This window comes from Falco cherrug, chromosome 6, assembly GCF_023634085.1.
Source record: "Falco cherrug isolate bFalChe1 chromosome 6, bFalChe1.pri, whole genome shotgun sequence".
NCBI classification, from domain to species: Eukaryota; Metazoa; Chordata; class Aves; order Falconiformes; family Falconidae; genus Falco; species Falco cherrug.
This window is the reverse complement of record NC_073702.1, coordinates 34,876,808-34,902,749: the sequence shown is the minus strand read 5'-3', so window position 1 is coordinate 34,902,749 and position 25,942 is coordinate 34,876,808. Positions and strand designations below refer to the sequence as shown.

The 25,942-nt window shown below is 38.6% G+C and overlaps 1 protein-coding gene across 4 annotated transcripts in view; it reads left to right on the top strand.

The window, feature by feature from the left end:
* LDAH (lipid droplet associated hydrolase) overlaps positions 1–25,942 on the top strand; it is a 124,634-nt gene that overhangs the window by 24,076 nt on the left and 74,616 nt on the right. For 3 of the 4 annotated variants that reach the window (XM_055713709.1, XM_055713712.1, XM_055713713.1), the window contains one exon: positions 13,334–13,468. In XM_055713709.1, the coding sequence (XP_055569684.1) occupies positions 13,334–13,468 (135 nt within the window). The remainder of the gene's footprint in view (positions 1–13,333; positions 13,469–25,942) is intronic. The other variant, XM_055713710.1, reaches the window with a different exon arrangement.

Here is a 25,942-nt window from a genome sequence, read left to right as displayed (position 1 = left end):
GGAATCAATTTAAGAGTCCTGTTTGGTTGGATTATTGGCTCCTTTGACAAGGCACATGGAGGATTATGCAGCTCAGAATGGCATCTAGTCCAGATGGCACACTTGAGTCATGTGTGGCTAATCAGGAACCAAAAAAAGGCTCAATTTTGCTTCTAAAATTCTGTCCTGAGGTAGATGTTTATATCCAAACAGGGGATCCTGCTCAGCTATCTGTGTGTACACAGATGCTCATTCTATTTATTTAACAAAGGCTCCTCTTTTACATATTAGCTTAGCAGCAGCATTCATCTGTTCTGTGGTATTTGCTTCAAACTTCACTTCATCCTGAAGATATTAAACTTGAGCAGAGTATTCACTGTAGAATATCATGCCTGACCGGGAGTTAGCGAGGAGAGGATGGCAGATTCCCTGCAGCTCTTTCATGAACAGAGGAAGAGAAATGCTATGCTCTTATCGTGGCCTGTCCTGCACAACTGCAGTGTAGGACTTGATGCGACCACTTGATGCCTTGAATGCATGGCTTGCCTGCTGACTGCTCTTTGCACTGGCTCTAGGAAAGCTAACTGCTAGTCACAAAAGTTTGAAAAGCATCCTTCCTTGTGTCCCACCTGTCTGTCTTACTGATCTTATGTGATCAACATCACTTAATTGGAGCCTTTCAGGAAAGTCTCTACCACTCCCTGCTTTTATTAGCAGTTGAGATTTACGTAATTGAACTCTTTGGATTGGAACAGTCTGTAAGGAAACTAGGTGGCAGGACTGGGCAATTGATAAGAGTTCTTGCATTCAGGTAGCTTTTAGAACCATCAAGTAAGGTATAAAGCAGACATTGAGGAGTCTAATTTAGTATGGAAGTCACAAATTGTTTGTAGAGTGTACATTAAGGCCCGCCAGGCATTAGAAATCTAAGAGCTTAGTGCTTGGAGCGCTTAGAAAACTTCCTAAGGCCATTATTTCACAATTCAAAATGTTTGTCAACAATACTGGCATAAGACATTCCTGTTCCCACCATACTGTGCCACTTTATCCGTGGGTTATGCCAGAACAATAGTTTGAGAGATCATACTGTGAATTAAACAAATACGTACATTTATTTCTGGGGTCTTTTTAAAGCTGGAACAGTTCTCTGTTCGGGTTCACAGCACGCCTCCACAGAGTTGTGCCAGTGTAATTCAGGAGCTTGTGACCCATGGTGGGGGGGTGGGAATGATGGTCAAGGGAGAATTCTGGTGGGACTTCTTCAGCTGGACGTGCTGCAGAACTTTCTGTTGCTAAATTATGGTGTCAGTCATATGTCAACATGCAGCACATACATGTGGGTTCACATGCTCAGTCTTGAGACTTCTGTAGAAGTTGGTACCCCACCAGTCACACCAGGTGGTAATGATTTGCTGAGAATGCTTCTCCCTTGTGACTTCTGCTTTTGTTTGCATTGCAGCTTGATGAAGCTGCCAACTCTCCACATTTGACCCTGAGGTCTCAGATTTTGACATGGATAATTTGTATTTTACATTGCTTTGAAATTATTTTTTTTTTCTGAATAAAAAATGAGACAGTGGGAAAGGAGTTTTCTTACTCTCCAGTAACTGGTATACATGATGCAAAAGCAATCTGTGAGAAAAGACAACACTGTAAAGTTAAAAGTTTCTGTAACATAGCAATCCAGGTAGAAGGTTCTACATAGAGCAAGCTAACATATTTTCCCCTTTCCCTATGACTATAGGTCTTATCAGCAGATAAGACTAAGAGCAGGGCTTTCTATTTCAGTGAGGCATAAGTACAGTGGAATACTTCCGATTCACATGGTTGCACGGGATATGTATTATATATGATCATATTTTGTAAATTTGCATTTGAACAGGAGCAGAAACACACACAAAAAAACCCCAGCCCAGCCCTGTCTTCCTAACATTGCCAAAGCCACTTCTTCCAACTTTTCTATCCTTATTTTATCTCTAACATGAATATTCATGGATTAATTATGAGATCAGTCTTACTTTCAGCTGACCATGTATTTTTCTCAGACAGCAATGGATATAAGGTGCTGCTAACTGATGGAGCTCTTAGTGGTTAGTAATACTTTAATTTTAATGCATAGATTATTTGGTCTGTTTATTTCTGATTTATAAAATGGGAAAAATGAAATCTCTTTCAGTCAAGTGCTTGAGGACTCGTCAGTGGGATGTTCTAGCTTGACTCACACCAAGGTTCTTTGAGGGCTCTCCCTTTTACTTTACTCAGCTAAATAGTTTGACTCCCTAAGAACATTATTTTTGGTGGATAACACTAGTTTGTACCTACTTGGTTTCTGCTTTTAACCCCCATAAAACTTCGAATACATTTGTCAATTTTCCCCAAATTTTTCGAGGGATAAGGGATTCAAAGTGATACCAAAAAAAAGTTTGGCCAGAAGACATACATGCTGTAAAACATAAAAAAAAATGTTTTTACAAATATGTTAGGAACAGAAAGAGGGTCAAGGGTAATCATCCTTCATTGGATGCAGCAGGGATCATTGCCACAAAGGGTGAGGAAAAGGCTGAGGTATTTAACACTTTCTTTACCTCAGTCTTTAATAGCAAGACCAGCTTCCCTCTGGGTACTCAGCCCCCCGAGCTGGAACACAGGGATGAGGAGGAGCAGAATAAAGTCCCCACAGTCCAGGAGGAAATGGTCAGTGACCTGCTGCTCCACTTAGACATGCATAAGTCTGTGGGGCTGGATGGCATCCACCCAAGGGTGCTGAGGGAGCTGGCAGAGGAGCTCGCCAAGGTGCTCTCCATCATTTATCAACAGTCCTGGCAAAGTGGGAAGGTCCCAGCAGACTGGAGGTTAGCCAGTGTGATGCTCACCTACAAGAAGGGCAGGATGGAGGATCCAGGGAACTACAGGCCTGTCAGCCTGACCTTAGTGCTGGTGAAGGTTATGGAGCAGCTCATCCTGAGCACCATCAATGCAGCGTGTGCAGGACAGCTAGGTGATCAGGCCCAGCCAGCCTGGGTTTGTGAGAGGCAGGTCCTGCTTGATGAACCTGATCTCCTTCTATGACAAGATGACCCACTTAATGGATGAGGGAAAGGCTGTGGATGTTGTCTTCCTGGACCTTAGTAAAGCCTTTGACACCATCTCCCACAGCATTCTCCTGGAGAAACTGGCTGCTCATGGCTTGGACAGGTGCACTTTACGCTGGGTTTAAAGCTGGCTGGACAGCTGAGCCCAAAGAGTGGTGGGGAATGGAGCTATGTCTCGCTGGTGGCTGATCACACAAGGTGTTCCCCAGGGCTCAGTGTTGGGGCCAGTTCTGTCTAATATCTTTATCAATGATCTGGACAAAGGGATTGAGTGCCCCCTCAGTGAGTTTGCAGATGACAGCAAGCTGTGGGGGGAATGTTGATCTGCTTGAGGGCAGGAAGGCTCTGCAGAGGGATCTGGACGGGGTGGGCTGATGGGCCAGGGCCAGTTGTACGAGGTTCAACGAAGAGAAGTGCTGGATCCTGCAGCTGGGTCACGACCCCATGCAATGCACCAGGCTTAGGGAAGAACAGCTGGAAAGCTGCCTGGTGGAAAAGGACCTGTGGGTGCTGGTTGACAGCTGGCTGAGCATGAGCCAGCAGTGTGCTCAGGTGGCCAAGAAGGCCAACAGCTTCCTGGCTTGTGTCAAAACCAGCATGGCCAGCAGGACAAGGGAATTGATTGCCCCCCTGTAACTTGGTACTGGTGAGGTCGCATCTCAAATACTATGTTTACTTCTGGGCCCCTCACTACAACAAAATCATTGAGGTGCTGGAGCATGTCCAGAGAAGGGCAATGAAGCTGGTGAAAGGTCTAGAGTACAAGCCTTATGAGAAGCAACTGAGGGAACTGCGGTTGTTTCACCTGCAGAGGAGGAGGCTCAGGAGGGAACTTCCTGCTCTTTACAACTGCTTGAAAGGAGGCTGTAGGCAGGTGGGTGTCTCTTCCACTTCTCTCAAGTAACAAGCATTAGGACAAGAGGAAGTGGCGTCAAGTTGCGCCAGGGGATATTTAAATTGGATCTTAATAAAAATTTCTTCACAGAAAGAATTGAAACAGGCTGCCCAGGTAGGTGGTAGAATCACTATCCCTGAAGGTTCAAAAAAGCATAGATGCAGTGCTTAGGGACATGGTTTACTGGTGGACTTGTCAGTCCTGGGTTAATGGTTGCACTTGATGATCTCAGAGGTCTTTCCCAACTTAAATGTTTCTATGAGTCTGTACTGGTAAAGTACCCCCTGAAAGAAAAGTGTGTGTTCTATCCATGTTCTGTATTAGAAAATTCAGCTCTTAGGATATTGCTGTCCGTTATTTTTGCTGCTTACGGACTACATGTTTGTGACTAATATTTTAAAATATGTTGACAGTTGTGCTTTGTTTACTGGGTCAGCCCACCAGCTTCCATTGTCTTTAGAAATGAAAAAAAAATATCTGTCATTAAAATTAAAAACTTTTTCATGCAAAGAAGAGCCTCTGTTTCGGATCTAGGCTTGAAATTTGCCACTGTTGTTGAATTTCCCAGTGTTCCAGAGGTACCTCCGATGGGGGCTTGGTGCTTTTGAGCTTGTTAAGTTTGAGGAGGCAGAGCAGTGATACTATGGTTGAACATCCGACTGTGCTTGACAGTATTTTCCCTCCACTAAATCTGGGTGGCAGATGTGACTTTCTGAAGTAACTTACTGAAATAACTTACTGAAATTACTCAATCCGCGGTCTGTCTTCTCTCTGTCCTCTCCCTGCTAATGAGGTGGTGTTTTCAGCATGGATCCGTCCTGCCTGGCTGCGTACAGCATAATCAGGGGAGGAAGTGATCCCTCTACTGCAGCGTGCAGAGGCTTGAGTTGGCTGGGGTTATGGAAAAGTTGTGTTCTAGGGCAATTTGCTTGATTTGACTGTTTAGAAAAGGGTCTGTTTCTCTTCATGGGATGTCTGAGGCAGGAGGGAAGAAGAAATTACTTCCTGAAGTACCTACCTATGAGGGAAATACAGCGTTCATGGGCATTGTGTACAAATAATGCAAGGAAAATGTATTAAGCTACCAGTGTATAATGTACTTTTTCCTCCCTTGCAGCTGCTGCCAGAAGTACCTGAGCTGATAAGGATTTGCCTTGCTATTAAATATTTTGACCTAGTTATCTCTGAAAATAAAAAGTAAATATTCTCTTTCTGATTGTAGTTAACACATGGCCTCATTTCTATCTGAACAGTAACTCCTATGGATCATTTCAGCTACATTAAAAATAAATTTGGCCCATTATGTTCAATATCTCGATTGTGGAAAACAATAGAGCCAAAAATTCAGTAAGTCATAACTCTTGCAGTTGTTTTCCTGTTATGGGCATGATAAAAGATTTTGTTCATTGTCCTGATTTCAGTTTCTGAAAACAATCTTTGATTATTCCTGATGGATTTAAAAATTCCCATAGTAATAAATAAATAGGTAGTAATACATACTTAAGAGCTGCCTTCCACCTTTATGTTTTGGAACTTTTAAATCTGTAATTGCAGCCTTCTCTTAAGAGGCAGAAGCTCTTCACAGTAGGTTTTAAATGGCTAAACATCTGTGCTTGCGAAGTGACTTGAGTTTATGAATGAGGAAGGTGTTTGCCTGAATGAAATGTTTTGGTTGAAGTCTTCATGGAGCATCTGCTTAGGACCAGTACTAATACCTGAACTACAAGGCCTTTTCCTCTACCAGACACGCTGTGGTGCCAATGCAGACAATTTTCTCCTTGGTAAATCTTAGTTTATCCATATGCAGAGCAGTTTGTTCTTTTGTCTTGCATTTCTGAAGACTAGTAAGAAACGCAAATGCAGAATTCATTTGCAAAATCACCTTAGACTGTTTATTTCAAATATTACATTCTCTTGACAGTCTTGATGTAAAAAAATTGCAGAAACACATTTTCAAGTCTTTTTTCTGCAGTTAACTGTCTTCATGTTCTCCATTGCTATTTGTTTCCCATCTGCCATTTTATTCTAAAAACTATCTTACAAAACAGAAGCAAACCCAAAAATGTTATAATCCCAAAGCCCCTAGACCAATGCTTTTCTTTTTCATAACTGACCAGTGTGGTATAACATAGGGAGATCTCTGATGCAAACTTGAAAACTTACTTTCTGGTGCCATTTGAATGTATTGCTTGCTTCCTTCTTGTATATTATTCAAAAGTGGTCAAATCTTGAGAGCTGTACAAAACAAGTAATTTGTGGTTATCTGGGTTTTGAATTGTTTATTTTTCTTGCCTTTGTCTTTTTCCTGCTGATGTTGTCTCATCAGGGATGTGTTGTTATTCAGATGTTTCATGGGCTTTCTTGTGAACCCGTTTGACATCGTCTCATGTTCGTCTTCGCACACTTCCTTTGTTCTCTCCCTTTCTTTCAGAAGGAGGTTTGTTTTCTGTTGGTCCAATTCTGCTTCAGACTATGAAACCGACTGAAAAATTCCCACTAGAAATTCTAGACCCAGCACAGACCTCACTGCAGCCCCTCTGCTAGCATCAATTGTAGGACAGATTGGATCAGACAGAGCAACCACATCAGAGGTGTTAAAAGTAGCTGTATCTGTCTTCATCTGCTTAAGCATCTGCTTAAGAGACTGTGTATGTGTAGGTGTGTACTGGGAGTCCTAATTAATTGTGTTCATTTTTCATTTGCTATGGAGAAAATGGAACAAAAAATACTTAATTGTAAGCATTAGAAAATCCTGCTTTCTGCCTTTAAAAAATGTGACACATTCAGTATTCCATTATGAACTCAACTTTTTTCAGTTTTGTATCTCAATCTTGACTCCCTTCCAAGAACCATTAATATACAGACATATTAAAAAAACCCCAATAATAAAATCAAGGCCTTTTTGTATTTATGTACCTGTTTTACCTGGTTGAAATGTTAGATGTAACTATGGAAATACATCTGGGGATTTGATAACACTTGCAATATCACTTAATCACAAAGTCCAGTAAGCTGGCCGTGGGCAAAATCAGGGTTTCAGACTTTGTATCTTATCTTCCTGGATAGATGCTGTTAATCATTCATATGAGGAAACAGACATGTACTGTCACAATTTCTAGCTGGGATTTTTTATTCACAGACTTCAGGCACCATTGTCACTTGGGCAAAACCAGCTGTGTTAAGTTAATGCAAGTTTATTGACTGTCCATGGGATTTCTTTAGAGGTAAATGAACCCACATTTGTCCTAAAAGTGGAACAGTGTTGGAGAACAGCAGATAAGCTTATTTGCTTTGCAAAATGCATATAAAGAATGTGTATTATAAAATCCAATATGTATGTCTTATAGCTGTATCAAAGTAAAAACTCTTGAGTGTGTGTGTAGGGAAAAAAAGTGAAATGTTCTTGAAAAACCTTTCTAATAAGCTGTCTTACAGGCACCTGGTTGAATCCTTCTGAGATTCCCTGTTTTCAACATAGGCAAATATATTAAGGTGTTTTCCAGGCAAATTCATGATTCTGGAGTTACAGAGGATCAAACAAGAGTTTTCACATGTGTTTCTGTATAATGCCCTTGTAATTATTTGCTTTTTGGCTGATGCTGCTCATCTGGTGTACGAACTATAAACAGAACATAGGATAAAGAATGCGAGTCCCTTAGACGTGCAAACAGGTGAAAACTTAATTGACGTGAGTTTATGATGATCATTCAAATGTTATTTGAGATGTTTTATTTGAAATCCCTTGACCCTGCATGTCAGAGAAACCTGTGTGTTTCCTTTTAAGGCCTGATCATCAGCCATGGTGTCAGTTTCTGCAGTTTTCTCCCAAGTGTGAGAACATCATTGTGTTTTTTACATGCTCCATTTAAATCCTCCTGACATCTGCGTGGGCTGCTTTCCATTCATTAACATAGGGGAGTTGCATCTTCCATGGTGGCTGGTCAGATGCCAGAGACAGATTAAGTTTCCTTGAGCGAGTAACTTGTCATTTAGACTGCGAGTTGGAGCTGGGACTTTGGCAGCTCTGCGAAGAGGCAGTGAGAATCATTGCCACAAAAATGATTTTTGTGTGGTCCTGCTGTGCACCCCTGGATTTCAAATTTGATTTATGGCTGCTCATTTAAGAAAAAAAAAAAAAGTCTGCATTTGGTTTTGTTGCAGGAGATTATCATATAAATACTGCAGCATACATACTTAATTCTGAAACTGTGGATTATTTCTAAAATTGAACTCATGCTAATTGCTGGCATATTTTCCAGTTCTTCAAAGTTCTCTGTAAACGCACTGTTGGCTGTGTATTTCCCTTCTTCTATTCATGTAGCTGACTTTATTCTTTATGGCCCTGCTGAGGTCCCAGAGCAGACAGAAAGCAACTGCTAGAGAAGTGCTTGAAGCACCACAGCTGAATGCCAGCTACTGCTGATACAGATGGTCAGACTTCTGGAGGCACAGCTGAAAACACTGGGGAACATCTCACAGGACAGTGCACAGAACCCAAAAGTTCGTTTCAAAACAAGGTGCAAGAAAACTTGTTGCTGTTTGGGATGATTTAGCTACACATAAATTTCTTCTTGACTCCCCACCACTCTTGGCTTTTACTATAGACTGCTTAAATAAATCCTTTTCAAGTTAGATATCCCTTCCAGAACTGCTAAGAATTGTTTTACTTTTATGTTTCAGTCTCAATTTCATTTCAGTAAGCTGTATATATTTTTGACCTACCTCTTTCTGGACAGAAGGCTTTTCATTTATGTTTTGGTATATGTTTTTGTTTCTAACCTGAAATATTTTGCTGTTGTGGTTTACATTGTACGCTAAGTCTGGGTTATCTAATACTAGTGTTCTCTTAATAATACTTTACATGTTACATTAATGTTTTCTGTTGCAGAACACTTAAAAAAGGCTTGACAATTTGTAAGCCACAAAAGCTGTCATTGCTTGTGGGGAGTGGCTATGATCTGTGACTTTTAAATGAGCATTATATATTCGTTGTTTTGCATTCAAAATTAAGCTGATTGAATTGCACTGATGGCATACTGTATATAAGTTTAACCAAGTCTGGATAACTTCTTTTTTGTAAGTGCACCATCCAAATATTGGTATGTATTTCATTTTAAGACAAGATAAATTTGATTTTATGACACGTTGTGTAGGAAATAATGTGAAATCAGGATAAAAGTTAGTCTTTAGCAGTGATACCCTGGGGCAGATACTTAGTTTGTACAAATTACTCTCTCTTTATTGCTAGCTGTCTTCATATGAAGGAAGTGCTTGGCATTTAAAAATCTTGATTTGATGGAAAAAGCCTTAACAAGAAAGTGTTTGAAAGTGAAAGGCAAATTCATGTTTATAAGTAATTTTCGTGGTTTTAACTATGTGGATGATTAAAGACTAGAGGTTCCAGTTCTTGAAAGCCTGCATCTGCAGTATATAGAAGTAGAGAATATTTACCTCCTCATATAGCTCAAAATTACACCTCTGCACATTCAGTCTTGCTCTAGCTGTGGGTGGAACAGATCAGAAAAGGAGGAAGTGGATTCCCGTCCTCAAACTAAAAATGGAAAGACTTTGAACTTAATGCAGAAAAGCTGGGTGAAATGTCGTGTATTACAGAGAAGAATAGAGAAGGTGGCAGGAGTCCTTTGGTTATTGAAACTTACGAGTACACCAAATAAAGTGACCCCACTGTGTTCTAATTCACTGTGCAAATTGTCCATTTGACATACTCTTCCCATGAAATGCTTAGAGATCTTTTGTTAATTAAGCTAATATGCAGTGTATTGTAGCTTTGTGTCTTTTTCTGTTATGGTCACCATTTGCAGCTATTGTTCAAAAGACTTTTGAAACAACATAAACACTGTTGAAAATTAAGCAGAGTTGAGAGTAACTGCTTAAAATGTGCTTCTTCATTCAGATGACTGCAACTTGAGATTTGCTGGCATGCATGAATGATTCCGGTGCCCTGAGGTGTCTGAGGATTGATGCGGTATTCAGATAACTGGGGTAACCTTCAAATCATGGAGGTTAACACTGCATTTACTTGTGGTTTCCATTTTTTGACACTGAGTTGCTGAGTGAAAGAACATAGGCAATTCTGGTTTGATGTACTGGGAAATCCTTTAAATGCACAAATGACCACTGCATTGCCTAAGTGCCTTTGTGATGAACCTGGTAGTTCTTTTTCTATAAAATAAAATAGTTTAATAGAGCAACATTTCAACTGCAGTAGATGAACCCAAAATATTGTTGACCGCAGACTGCTGTGCATATTAAACCCCAGTTATTTCCATTAGCTGTTACTGTTGTATCAAAAAAAAATCTTTATCTGTTCAGGTTTTTTGTTTGTTCCGCTTGAAGTATTTTGACAGCAACTAAACTAAAAAAAATACAAAACAACTGACTCTGCAGACATGCAAATTTAAGCTATATTAGGAGATAAACATTCTCTGCTTATAAATATTTTAGATGCAAGCTTTCAAGAGCAGGGACTATTAATCTGCATTTACTTCAGTCAGTGCAAAGCTGGAATAATTCCATTGAAATTGAAAGTCCAATAAAGAATAAATTTATAGCTGCTTTACACGTGGTGATTTCTCTATAGAAATCTTTGCTTTTAAAATCTTTGTTGATTTTCCTTTCCATTTGTGCCAGCAGTTCTCATTTGTACCCCTTCAAGGCATTTTTAAGTATCAGTAGCAGCAGCTCTTAACAGCTGACCCTCTCAGAATGTATTTTACTTGAGACAGATGTTTATGAAGAGTGGGGAAAGGAGGTTTCTTTCCTATTTATGGATGTTCTTTTTTACCTGCCTAAAGTACACATCACATTTATCACAGGATAAAAAACTACTTTCCATCAAAAAAGTATTACACTGTCTTGAGCTTACTATAGTATTTGATGCAAAGCCTCACTGTTTGTAAGCAGTTCTTACTTCATTGCTCTTCAGCCGATGACTGAATCCTGGAATATTTACATGTTAGGTTCACATGGCTCATGATGGGAATGAGCACCCAAATGTCTAAGACGGCTGTTGCCATATCTGTCCCTTTCCTAGTTTTGTATTATAGGAGGAGGGAAGAATTTAAAAAAACAAGGTTGCTTTTGAGATAAATTTTATGATTCCTTGATCTCAAAATATCTAATCACGTTATATTCCAGAGTTAAGTGTAGTGCCCAAACATCATGATCATTTGTACTACAGAATACACACTTTATTTTGGATTGCTGCTACTTTCATCTTCAACCTTGCTGAAAGGTAGGTTTTCTCTATGTGACATTAATCCAAGGATCTTGACAGATGATGTCTAGGTTTGATTTTATTATCTCTGGAGCCCTCTATATTATATCTTTTTCATGTATGAAAAAGTGGTGCAGATGTAGAGATGTGTGACCCCTGTGAATTAAAAACTTTCTTTGGAAAAGTTTGCAAAAATTTGATCATGCATTCTGGAGTTTATACATACAACAACTGTTGTTTGGTTGTTTTTTTTTAATTCTTCTTTAATATCAAGTTTACAAAGAGATGCTTAGAAACACATAATAACTGGTACTTTGTTTTTTGTGTTTTGGTGTTTCTGATTTTGGTTGTTGTTTTTTTTCCAAATCTGTGTACTGCAGTAAAAATAATGTTGTTTTAAGATCAGTAATTTTATTAAGGTTTGAAAACCATCAGAGATGCTTTTTACATGTAAGTGAGGGATGAAGCATGTGTGATGTGACCTAGAGCAGAAGGCTTCCCTCCTCTGCCCACATATCATCACTGGTGTGAGCCATGACATCAACTCCTACGCATGTGTTTGTGCTGGAGGTGGGTTTGGGTGCCTGGTGCAGTGCTGCGCTGTGGTGTCAGCTGTGTTGTGGAAGCCCTGAACCGAGGGAATGCCTCGTGGGAGAGCAATGAACATACTGTGTGTTTCCTGAGGAGCAGAAGGGTTGAAGTAAAAGAAGGCAAAATGAAAATGCCCACTGTAGAAGGAGAAGAGTTTTTGTCTCCACACACCATTTCTACAACTACTAATTTGATTACAGCTCTGATTTGTCGTCTTTGTCACTATCAATACTTACATGGCTCAGCCTTTTTATTACAAGCAGACTGACACAAAGGAGTTTACGCAATTTTAGTGAGTTGGTGTTTTTCCTCTCGTACCCTTTTAGTAACACATTTGTGTTATTTTGGAATGTCTTTGTCTTAAAAAGTGGCTGCCTTTTTACCCAATACTGCTCTTGCTGCCTTTTGCTGTTGATGATAACCAAACTAAGAATTGCCTAGTATGTGAATGAAAGACACGTAACTGAGCAATCCTAACCATAATGGTGGGTTTTCCTGGTGTCTAAATGATAATAAGAAATCAGTGGAACTACTTTGGAAAATTAATAAGTAGAGAGAAAGAATACAGTTTTATGTCTGTGTGGGAATTAGGAAACAAAATCTGCTTTGTCTTCATGTGGATTTACTCTGCAACTTATGTTACTACTAGTATCCAAAAGAGAAAGAAAAAAATGACGAATAGAGATTATAGTTTTGTTTGGAAATCCTGAAATCCCTACCAGATAGATGTTTTTGACTTTGGGATGCTATTTTAGACTTCCACTTCAGCAGTGGTGGCTGACTGTTGATATTCTCACTGTTGAACAGTGGATTTAGAGCAAGGTGGTCAGCTCTCTCAGGGCAAGGTGGATTTGTTCACACACCAGCCTCTTCTGAGAAGTTCTCGCTAAAGCTGATGGCTTGCAGGACGGGGGGAACGGTTCTTCTGTGGTTCTAGATCACAGGTGTTGGAAAAGAAAGAGCTTCTCAAGGTCCATGGAAGAGGACAAAGAGAATATGAGGTTGCAAGCAGAAAAAAAAATTAATCCAATCAGTTTAAAATAAAGTCATCCTCTCTTTTATGCTCAGTACAGATGTTTGTATTGCCAGAATATCACACGCCTGTTTTGAAGTGGTAACACTGAGATATTTGAAGTGCAGACATCTGGATCAAGTGATATGTGATATAGTCTTTGTGGTATTTTTATAAGATCTGGGGGTTTCTTTGCCCAGTTTTCACGTATCTGTGACTTGATGGGATAGATAAGCCAGCTGGTTGACCTCTGCTGGAAAAGATTTTCTGTTGTGTTGAGCTCGAATTTTAGGTTCTGAAATTTCAAAGTAATTCTGTAAAATGCTTCTCGTGGGTGCCATTGATTAACGGAATTAAACCGGTTCAATAGCATAGCCCTTGAAATTGGGAAAATAAAAATTGGAAAAGTACTATAGAAAATAGATTACCAAATTGCTGTATAATGCTGTTTAGTTTGTTCTGAAGCACATTACGTGCTGTTGGAAGGTTAATATTGACTGTGCCTTGTATGTTTTGTTTTTTGGCAGGTAACCCTGGACTGGCAGGTTATTACAGGACCTTTATACAGGCCTTATATTGTGGACTAAATCAGCAGTATCCCGTTTGGGTTGTGAGCCATGCTGGACATTGTAAGCCTCCTAATGGTATGGAAATGATAGAAGGTACGATACTGTAACTTACACATACAAATATTTGTACCCTGCTTGATTTCACTAGCAGAACTTGTGCTCATTAAAAACAGCATGACATGATTTTTAAATGTCTCCATTACATTTCCACAGAACAGTTGTATGAGAAGAGAAGTTACTGAGGAAAAGAGTACTCTTAGGTAAATTAGATTTGCCAGTCAAATAAGTGCTATTAAGAGAATAAGAGTTTGCTGATGGCAGTCTTCAGAGACAAGTTATAAACAAGGTCTAGAATGTGTTTATGTTGAGAAGAGTAGATTAGAAAAATACATTTTTAACTGAGGTGTCCAATTAAGAGATTGAGTACTTTAGGAGAGACTTCATTATCTCTGAATTTGAAAGTGAATTTCCAGGAAGCAATAAATATTTCTGAGGTGCGGTTTTGGAGCGGAGAGGTTGCTTGTTTATGTGTTGAAAGTCTTTTGATGTGCAAATCACCAGCAAGATATGGTAGCCATCTCAAAGTGGATATTTTTAATGTACAGCATTGCAAACTGGGGGGACCCAATAAGGAATCCTGTCCTGAACGCTACTTAGTCAGAAGACCTCATGTACTCGGTCGTCACTGCAGTGATACAGTAAATCAGTATGATTCCTTAGGACCAAAAGGCTCAGCAGTGTGAAGCAACCTGAAAATTTTGAAGAAACTGTTGTAGCTGTGTAGCATAACTTCCCCTCACTAACATTTGCATCTGAGCTTTTAAGCCTTTTATTAGTGGTTTATTTAATTTCAAGTTTGAAACTGAAACCTGTATTTCATTGATAAGAGTCCTGCCAGTCATTGTGTTCAGGTGTCAGACTACCAGACGTTACCACTTTGTCCTGATAGGTGAGAAATACCTAAGCTTATAATTTTTGTTAACCGTGGGATTCAGCTAGAAGTCTGGCAACAGAATAGTGCTGAGTTTGTTGCAGAGAATGTTAGTGGGTCTCACAACCTGCCCTGGGATCTGTAAGTGTGTAGTTAGTGAAAAGAGCCTTTGATGGTGGGAGATGTCAATGGTGGCTTGAGCTGGCTGAGCTTGTTGAAATTGAGGGGTTTTTAGATGGAGCCAATCAGGGATGTTGTACAAATGTCCCACTTCCACTGTGACAGTCCCTGTGCTACAAAAGAGAGTATAGATACGGGGGAAGGAGAGCATCCTGCAGGGAGAAGGGAGCTGGTATCGAAGTTGAAACCAGACCTCCAGCTGACTTCACTGTGTGCTTTTGCACAGACAATGCTCCTGTGAGAGGAGGGGATTTTCAAGAAAGTGGTAGCTTGTAAGGATGGACATGTCAGAAGTGAAGTATCTGGCTGGTGCTGTGTCAAGTTTTATTCAAAGTGACTTGCAGAATGAGAGTGGACAGTGAAATTTCTGAATTTTTGGATGGTACTTCATAGCATTTCATTACTGGGAAGATATTAGATGCCAGGGAACTGCAGAAACATCTTGCAAAATGTCATTAGAGAGTAAAAAGATGGTAGATGAGTGTCAGGGCAGATAAATATGAGTTAATGCCTGTGACAAAAAAGATCTTTTTTAACTGTGCATGGGTGATCCTGAACTTGGAATTCATTTGTAAAACTCAGGAAAGATACTGGCATCATCACTGAGTGTTTTCTAATATAATCTCTTATTGCACAGCAGCAGACAAAATTTAAGTTGACAAAATGTTGGATATAAGCAGTGTTACAGACAAGGCAGGAGGTATTGGTTTATTACTATATATAACCATAGTAGACCTTCATCTTGAATATTAGAGTACACATCTTAAGGACAGCATTTCAAGAGTGAAGTTGGTGAGCGTATAGAGAAGGGCAACTAAAGAACAGGGAGGAAGCAGCTTTCTTGTTGTGAGAGTTTAAATGGCTCTTTGGTTTGGGGAGCAGAATGCTTCTCAGCAGCATGACTGAGGTTTCCAAAATCATGACAGTAAATAAGGTAAATGCAGAATAAAATACACCAGGTTCAGTAACGGAAATAATGGTCATTTAATGGTACTAGCTGCCTTAAAAACAGCTAAGAGAAAGTATTTATTTATGTGGCAGGTAAAAAATTTAGCAAACTAACAGCCAAAGCACTATGCTGTGGGCAAATTATATTAGCAGACTTAAAGTGATAAAACAACCTAATGTACAGCTAGTCCATAACAGCTGCTGAAAGAGTCATGTTCTTTGTTGTGCAGGTGCACTGATGTCCTTGCTTTGGATACTGCCGTCGGTGCTGCGGGCACTGACCTTTTCCACACTTCTGTGCTGCTCCTGGTCCCAGTGCCATCTTGTGGCAGGGCTGTGAGCCTGAGAGATTTGCTGCAAGGGGAAGGGATGCAGAAAGTGGCCAGGCTTGGTTTCTCTTACTGAATAGAATCTACTCTTGCCATGGCTGAGCTTGGGGAACTTGCTTGCCTGACCCATTAAGGTGTTTTCTGTGTTCTCAGTACCATGTGCCAGGATCTGTTCTTACTGGTACACATAACTGTAGCACCATGGAGCTTAGAAAAGTATAGAAAGCCACTGATGGATAGTTTTAAAAATAATGAAAAGGCATTTATGAGATTGTTTTCATATTTATTTTATTAGTAGCACAGGAGCAGGAAGCTCACATCCTGTCATTAGTATACATTTACACAGTATTCCAGAATATTCCATGTGGAGTCTTTAAGCTAATCACGTAAGGGAACCCTGAAAAGTTTAGTGACCTTTGGAAATTATGATATTACTACAGTTGCCATGGGTAGTACTCTGTGCTTCGCAGTAGCTTTGAACGTAACAAAATAAACATGGTTTGTTTCATTCAAACTCAAGAGAAAGCACAAAGTGGCTGGAAGGCCTTATATTTTGCCAATTTGTGACGATGTGAGTTGCCTGCAGTGAAAGAAGAGATTTGGGATAATTCTTTCTCATCCTTATGATGCAAAAGAAATGAAAAGCATTTTGGATATTAGCAGCTAATTCCTTACCTTTTACTTAGTTACTGCCAAAAATGTAATTTTCATGAATTGACTATAAAGGCATGATTAAAACCACAAAACTAAAAATAGAGCATTTTTGCAATTTCCCAGGTGACTGAAAGGAACAGGGAGTCATGGACTCGTTGCTCATGTTCTGCTTCTGCATCCCCACAGGAGTCCTTAATTGACATTTTGTGGTGTTACAGTGAAAAAACCCAGAACCCCAAGGACCAAAGGAAGCACATGCATAGGGATGGATAATTGTGTTCTCCACAGTTCTTTGTTGCTTTCTAGGTTCTGAATTTCTCAGGCAAAGTTCCTGTAACAAGAACTGCTATATAGCATTGTGAAAACCATGTCAGTTATTACTATGCTACATAGAACTAGAAGGGGATGTTTTGTCAAAAAACTGGGCACAAAACTGTTACTGTAAAAAATTCCATGTATTCTTTCATGCTTCTGATGTGCATTTCATGATGCTTCATTTAAAATAGCCTCGTTCAAATCCTCCAGGGAAGTTCAGTATTTCTTGATAAAAAGGATGAGGACATAAATTGACAAAGAAACATTTGAATCTGACACCATTGATTCTTGAGGTTTTTCAGATGGGACTCTAGCAAATCAAAAATGAAAAAAAAAAGGGAGAAAGGAAGCTACTAGGAAAGAAGAATTCATACTGATGAATTTAGAACAGTGATCTACAAACTTTTTTGCTCATGCACTGCTATTGGTAAAAGATTTCTGTCAGTAAAATTTTTTGAGCATGCACCACCATTATATCTTTTTTAAAATATATAAATTATAAAGATTACTTATATGTTATGCATGCGCCTCACTGTGCACACACCCCACTTTGGAGAGCACTGATTTAAAAGTGTGCAAGTGTTTAAATAGTACATTTAACATATAAATGATGCTGCCTGTAAAGTAGTAAAGGGTTTAAAATGAAGCAAACTGTGTTGGAATAATATGCCTTGTTATATTTAGATCAAGTAGATTTTGAAAATCTCTGAAGTACTAAAGCAAGTTTTCCAACAGCAGCCGTCAATCACAGACTTCCTAATTTACTGGAAGCATATCACATAGCGATTTAAAACCCGAACAAAGCTACACGCTTCATTTTTACTTCTGTATGATAGCCTTCTATTCAGAGAGCTCTTGCAAGCTGTGCTCCACAGAGACACGCAACATTAATTGAACATTTCATTGCTGTAATTCTGCTCCTAGCTATCAATCCACTGTGCAAAAAGATTTGAAACTTATTTTTTATTCAGTGAATGCAATACAAAAGTTATGCCTTGGTTTCAACTTCTTATCCCCTCCTCAGCTTTTAAAAATACAGTTGTTTTGAACTCTGCTGTGACTGTAAAACAGGCCAACATCAATTCTTAGATATAGGCAAAATTACAAAAAGGAGAGTAGTTTTCTAGCACTCTCTTTATTTTAAATCTGACATAATCTGTATATGCTTTAGAAATTTTCATGTGATCTTAAAAGTGCTGCTTTTTTTCTTTTCAGTACCTGAGACCTTGATGTGTAGTCTTTCTAATGATTAAGGTGTTTGTGCCTCTTGATCAAATGCTACCTGGAAACAGGTTCTTTTTTTTTAATACCAAAACCCCTGCCTACTCACTCTGTTTACCATGACAAATATATTGTGATTGTATTGTAAGTCTTTTTAAGGTGCAGCTATTTGCACATCATTTGGTTAACTTCTACTTTATAAAGATGTGTTCATAAGAAAGTAAAAATGTATACAAATAGATCATAATTAAGATATGGTAAATTTTTCCTTAAAAATTAAAACAATAGGCAGGTATACCCACAGCTGATGTATTTTTTTAAGTTCTGGAGCTTCTTTTAATGTGTCACTCCGTTGAAGAATTTGCATGACACTTCTTTTGAGATTTCTGATCTGATAAGATATTCTCCTGCATCTAACCAAGTAATTTACTAGATGTTGTGAGGGTTTATTTAAAGTGGAAGTTATTGTTTTCTTTATTAATGCGTTAGAAGTACGCTATAGCTCAGTGCCCTCACTGTCCAAACAGAGGCTACTGCCTGAATGCCGGTATCTGTAACTTAGTATTTTCCTAGGGATTAAATGGGTGGTCTTTTGATTTAGTTGCAAGACAAAAGGCAGGTCATGTTTTTGTGGTTTATAGCTGTCACTGAATGTTTCTTTTTATAGCAGTGAAATCAGAATAAAATAATTTTTGTTGCATTGCCCTGGTTTAAACATACAATTTCCCTTAAACACGAGCAGAAAATAGATAAGAAAAACTTTAACAGAAAAAGGTCTTTGGTGCTTTTAAAAGAAATTAAATTGTTAAACAATGTTACTTGTAAATACTTTGTAAACATCTTGATTAACAAAAAAGGGTAAAATTGAAAAATAAAATTAAGATTAAAAATATTTCATGTTTATTCACACTCAAATTATTCTGTCAAAATGCCAGTATAGCTGCTCTGCTTGTTGGGGTGGGCATTATAATACATCATGAATTGTGGAGACTGAAGCTCTGTACTTTATGAAATGAAATCCATGACTACTGCAGAAGGACTAAAGACCCATGTTTAGAAGTAGCTCCTCTGATGACAATGAACGGTAGCTAGTTGGAAGCTTTTCAACAGCTTTTTAGCTCCTTTTGGTAGGAAGTAAACTGCTAGTTTAAATCAACACCTATCAATAACCAAATCCTGAAATTATTCATCGCTAATTTTACACTCATTGCTAATTCAGTTGCTATGTTACGAATATCCCACTTTAAAATAAGGACTAAAGGACTTAGTCTCACCCAAAGTTTTCTTAAAAGCTGTTGAAAATGGGAGATTAGATCGGAAACCCTTGATACTCAGTTCCCCTTAACACATCCCTCACCCCCATTTTTTAGCATCCTGGTTGGCTTTTGCCACTAAAGGTTGTATAGGCAGCAGGTGTACCTACATAGCCATGCTTAAAAATGGACTGAATCTGTGGACATCTGCTGTGGTTTGATAAGAAATAAGAAATACAATGTCTCCGACAGAAATAAGAATAGAAGAACACAGGTTTGGTTTTGTTTGTCCTTAGGATGACAAAGATACTTGTCTTTAGAGCAAAGTAAGATAGAGAAGTAAAGAAAAATGAAATCAGCATTAAATGATTTATTGATTTTTGGTAATATACTGTGTATGCCAAGTGCTATCGAAATATGGAATAGTGTGATTCAGGAGACGTAACTGATGCATTTAAATATATACCCAATAAATGGCTAGTCATCAGTCATGTCTTAATGTTACAATATTTGGTCACATGATAAATTATATTAAAGATCAACCTCTAGAACTTTCTAAACTGTACAGATGAGTATTGAGCTATACACAGTCGTAATACAAATACTTTTTATTGTTTTAGCAAGGCATGTTTATCCTTTGGAATGGTTTGTCTACTGAATTTTCTGTTGTTTTGGTTCTGAATCAGTATTAGGTAGCTTCTGAATGACAGGGAATTTGAAGTGACATTCTTACTAGCCAAGTTACAAGATAAAATTCTAGTTTGATCTTTCATGTCCTATGGACTGTAGAAGATCATAGCTTGTCCTTAAAATCTATTAAACTATGCTTAGTTCATTTCCCATGATAAGAAGAGGTAAGTAAGGATTGATTTACAGTCCATCAAAAGAGTGCTTCCATTCCTTTTTCTTTATGCAGGGAGAGTAGGGCCTTCAGACCGTTTTGAAACTGAATTATATCCTTAAGAAGCAATATGGGCAAAAGCACAGAAGTGATGGAGGGATTATAAATTATCTATGAAGACATTGATTATGTGATCCCAAAATGTTAATTGCCATCAGTGAAGTTTTGAAGTGAAATGAAGTTTTGTATAAAAACTAAAATAAAATTGTAGTGTTACAGGAAAATTTTGAAGCCATGTGCAGCTTGAATTTATTTGATATATTGCCTCTTAGTTGTTACAATTAATCTGAATGGAGTTTGCTTTTCCAGCCCTCTGACTTCTAATGAAACTGCAGAGTTGACTGAGTGAGATTCTACCTCTAGCTAAAGTGATACAAATGTACACAAAAAAATGACAGAAACCATTTGTGTAAAACTGCATTTATACTTCAGCAAGTTATTCATCTTGTTGATTGCTAGAGAGTTGTCCGCCAAATGACAGATATAACTGTGGGCATGGTTACCAGATATGAGACATAAGTTTCTACCATCATGATGTGCTGTGCTTGCAGGAAAAAACCCTAAAATAGTAGTCTGAGCAAGACAAGGAGCATGGTGTTCTATAATAAGAGGGTTGTGAGTTATTTCGAACAGTGATTCTCAAACTGTGGTCTGTGGGCCACTGGTGGTTCCCAGGGCACTTGCATGTGGTCCAAGAAGAGCTGTCTGATCGGATGGCGTTGGCTCTCTCACCAGTTTCCACTTGCTAAGTGGAATTAATGGTAGCTAAGAATACTTTTCCAATAACACTTTTTTTTGTGTAAGCATTTGCTGCAGTGGCCTTAGAGATGTGTCAACGTGAACGTGTGGTGATGGCGGGGAGAGTGGGATTGTGGTCTGCACTGCTGCAGACAGGAGAGGAGGAGGTCATGAAAGTTAGGTGTTCCAAGAACTGGGCTCCTAAAAATAGGGACTCATCCTTAGCTAAGAGCCTTTGTCCATGTTGTGTATAACCCCAAAGGAGAGAAGTTACACAGGCACAGGGAGTCAGTATACGTTTAGTAATTTTAGCTAGCTTGTGACTTTCATTTATTTTAAGTAGTACGGATGTTTTTAATGATTGCTGATGTTGGAGAATACCTACACGGCTGAATCAGGTGAATCAGAGCTATTGGCAATCTGTTTGGTCAGTACAAAACCACTTCAGATTTAGTGTCTGTAGTGCTTAGAAGGTTTTTGACCAGCAAATCCTTGCGTGGGCTTCAGCGCTTTTTGGTTAGTAGTAGTGGTAGGCATCTGGCCGCATTGAGTATGCAGTGACAGCTGTGTTTAAAAGGCATTTATGGCTTCTATTGTACAAGTAAAGGGAGAAAAGCAGTAGAAAGGCAGCTGACCTGACATCTCACATGCCTGCTTTAAGCTTATGCATGCACACATTTAATTCACATTAATTTCTATTTCAACATTATTTTCTGCTTCCTAGGCATATAAATTAAAATATCGGAGAATCATTGAAAGACGGATTATCTTTAACATAAATTCTTTTGGGGTTTAGTCAGTTATGTTTAAGTATTACAGACCTGGAGAACTCTGTAGTCTTGTTTGCATCCCAGAACACATAGGGGTGCAAATAAAGTTCTGCTTAATTTTAACGCGGAATTAGATGGCAAGATGTCTCCCAGTCCAACAGTATCACACTGTAGGTACATTAAAAAGAACCCAGTTCTAAGCATGCCAACCAGCTAGAATTAGGCTAGTTCCATATCTGTTTCATAGCCAAGTTTAATTTTTGTAATGTATAGAGAGGAGAAGCTTCCTGTTTACAAAGCTGGCACTGATTAATCACCTTGAGCTCTTCACATGGTATTCATCGACAGCAAGGGATCCCACATTGGAGTGTGCCCAGAGGAACTGGTTGTTTTCGCAGGTCAAGACAGGAACTGTCACCTCACTGCGCTGCCCATCCTGATACAGGAATTGCTGCTGCCCAGAAACCTTATTCCTTCTTTGACTTGGAAAAAGCAGCTTAAGGAGGGAAGTGTGTGCGCGTATGTAAATGTTACTATGAGGCATTTAATTGATGAGGGTTTTGGCTTTGCCTGGTAAGATCTGCATTTTACTGTATAGTTTTAGTGCTGGGTATCTACTGTAAGGAAACAAATGATCATTACATGTTATGAACCCACTGGAATGTTTTAAATCTGAATGGGTGAAACATAAGCAGCCTAGGGATGCTGCAGTACTCTGTTTATTTCTTTCCTTTGAGCTACATTCAGTTAATTACTCATAGAGGTCCCATAATCATGCCCATAATTATGTAAATAGATCCTTTGAGTGAAATTTTGGCATTTGGTGTTGACTTTATCAGTTCTGCTTAATTTTAAGCAGGTTTTTAAAAATCTTGTTCCATTCAAAATCAAAACTAAGAAAATAAAAATTTGCCATTTGTGAAGTGTTTCTAAGCTGCTCTGTTGTTTTCTTTTCTGGCCAACCGAAATGATAACAATTGTAACTGATCATAGCATCGTACCTTAACAGCCATGTATTTATTTGCAATGATCACTTAAACATTATTATGCTGATTCTGGGACTACTTAATGTAGCTCTATATTCCATTGACTTTGATGGAATAGTGACCGATTTTGGTTGTTACTAAGAAGAGGACTTTGTCTTTACATTTGTTATAGTAACATGAAAAATAGGTTCTCTGTAGTCTCTGTTTCTTTTGGGCTTTTCCACTGAGTCTGTCAACGCAGTATCTGTAGACATGATTTAAACGTGTCCATGAATAGTTTTCTAATCTATTCTGGTACTCTATTCAACTAATTCCCCTGTTAAAAGAACCAGATTTTTTCATCCATATCTACAAATAGGGGTAATATAATTCTATTTTTAAAGATGTGTTTTTAAGTAAGAACTTTGGAAACCTGTTACAGTCTTCTGGATCCTTATCCAGAAAAGTTTTGGGTTTTTTTTATTTACATTCATCCATTGGAGAGTATAATGTCTTTACTACATTCCAGGAAACTCTGGATGTAGGTTTTGAGATTCTTTATGCATCATTTTCCACCTTTCACCCCATGACATAGGTATGTTCTCCAGCTGATACCATCACTTCTGATTAGATGCAGATGGCTGTTAGTGGGGCAAAAAAAGTGTTCAAGAATGTGAAGCCTATGAAGAGGTAACTTTTATATCTTTTGGTGTCCTGCTTTTAGAAGGCATGTCACAGTTCACTGAGATGAACAATGCTGTGATGTTTCAGAGTAACTCCTTTAAATGTTTGCCGTACCATTGCAGGGAAAGTAAAAATTAAAATAATTTAATAAACAAAATAGTGAGATGATTCAGATTATTTTCCTCAGGGAAAATGCTTAGGAATCCTTTAATCAAAGTCAGTTTGAAAGATACATTTGCATCTGCTAAAAGAATGGAAACAAACTATCCCCATAGCAGAGAATAATCCCTTCTGTCTGGAAGTGTAACATGTCTGGATTTGTTTTGATAGTTGAGGCAAAAAGTTTATTCAGTACCTAGGTTAGCTGTAGGAAGAAAGCTGATCAATACTTCTATTTATTAATAAGAATCTCTACATTATGGTATAGACCTTTGATTTAAATTTTGATACCACAAAGCTTGCAACAAATGATGTAGAACTTGATGGGATCAATCCAGTGTTTAATGGTAGTTCTATTTTTAGTTCACCATGATCTGCAGTTGTAAGACTGAGGAACCATCAGCAATGCACAACTTAATTACAGATTCTAAAAATAATTGTGTTGGGAACATGGAGTCTTTCTGTTTGCTTTGTTTTTAGGAGGTTCCCTTTCTTTAAGGAGCAATGTAGGCATTTCAGGGAAACGCAGGCAGACTATGCAGGAAGAAGTAATTGCAAATTACTTCATTCTTAGATAATCAGCTTCATCAATGAATTACTCTTACTTTAAGTGTATCTACTTAAATCTCTAAGCAAGATCCAAGTAGGGGCTGTGTGCTGCAAGGAACAATAAAGGACAAAATGATATGGTGCTGTGGACTCAGGTTGAATGAGGCGGTCTCATTGCTGCTTGCTGAATGAAGGAGGTGGTTTTTTTCCCCTCCTTTTGATACTGCATGGGACTATTCTTTTTCCTCAAGCTAGACATTTTCTTATCTTTCTAAAGGTTGAATTTTATGTTTTGTGCATTAATACATTGATTAAAATAATCTAATTTACTATAACAAATTACTGGGTTGGTCATGTGACTGCTTAGTTGCCAAATTAATCCTCATTGGGTTAAATGTTACAGCAGACTGCTAAAATTCTCTGGGATTGTTGCAGTCATTTATTTCAAAATAACTGTGGTTTCAAATGTTTTAGCTCTGAGTCTTTGCTATCAGAGACTCCACTGACTTCTTTCTGTAGTAGTGTTCACATGATTTAGATGAAGAAGTTTTATCTAGCAATTAATTATGAAGAGACCAATTGCAGTATTTCTGAATCCACTTCGGTATATAAACTCTGAATGATCATTTGCACATCTGTGTATGTGTAGAGTGCAGGTCAAATTCAGTTGCTGTCTTTTTATATAAATTTTACTGTAAAGCCGCAGGCAGTTTCTAAGAGTTTGTAATGAGCTGTAGCTTCAATGTCTGCTAATATAAAGGAATGAGAAAATCAACATTTGCCTGACTGTGACTCTAGCACTGCTTTGGGTCAGGTGAACTGATTTCCTTTCTATGTAGCACATCTCACCTGTGCAAAACAAAGACCAAAAAAAATCCCTTAATCATCTATAATGACAGATCAGTTTTATAGTGGTGGCATTTTAGTCTCTTTCAGCTGTAATGTAGAACTCCAAGAAAAAATAAAGCCATCACAGTATCTTTGGCATGTTGCTGTACTTGCTATGCTAGGCAGTTCAGCCAGGTGACTAAGAATGAAACCTTCAGCATTTTCTTCAGGAAGGTTAAAAAGGAAACTGCTATCTTGGTAATAGAGAATTCATCTGCCAATTAATTTTTAAATAGTGTGACAGAACATGGGAAAAGAGAAGATATATATCAGAATTTGAAGTGGTTAATTTGACAAAAATGTGTTTTGTCCCCAAAGATGTAAAATTTGCACTATACAGCACATGGAAATGGTTATTTAAAGCATCAGCAATTGCTGGAGAAACCTGCTATATTTAAAGAAAGTACAAGGTTCAATTCTGTTTCTTCAGGTTTTCCACAGATTTTAATAAATTCAGGCTTTTACCTATGCTGTTTTATCCAACTCTGTTGCCCTGTGCTGTGCAAAGTAATGAAAGACAGAGCATGGAGTGCTCCTCAGTCAAAATCATGACCTTTTCCGATGGTGGCAGAAAGTGTAACTCAGTGAAGAGTGTCAGACCAGAGAAGCAGATTGTCCCGGCTGCTGGATTCACTTCAAGTCACGTCAGCCAGCAGCAGCCCCCTGTTGCCCTGACATCCAGTGGGGATCCATGCTGGGAGTTGCTCAGCCACAGCTGGTTCCCTTTGCTGTCAGCTTGCACTCCTTGTGCAAAGAGGAGCTGAAACAGAGACAAGGCTTTTCAGGACAGGTAGCGATTAGAAGCATTGATTGAGCGCTGTGAGGTAGCACTGCATTGCGTAATATTTTGCAAACGTTTTGTGCTACAACCCCTGGTAGCACGGGGTCGCATTCTCTGCTAGAATAAACTGACACAGCTCTTTGCAGTCAGCGGTGCGGCAGCAGTTTAAAGTATCAGGGAATCTAAAATAATAATTTTGAAAACTCTTACAATCCATTGATTTTGAAGTATACGGATAAAAGATGGGAAAATGTTATGTTTGCCCAAGTGGGTCATTTACTCCTTAGAATAAAAAGGCTGC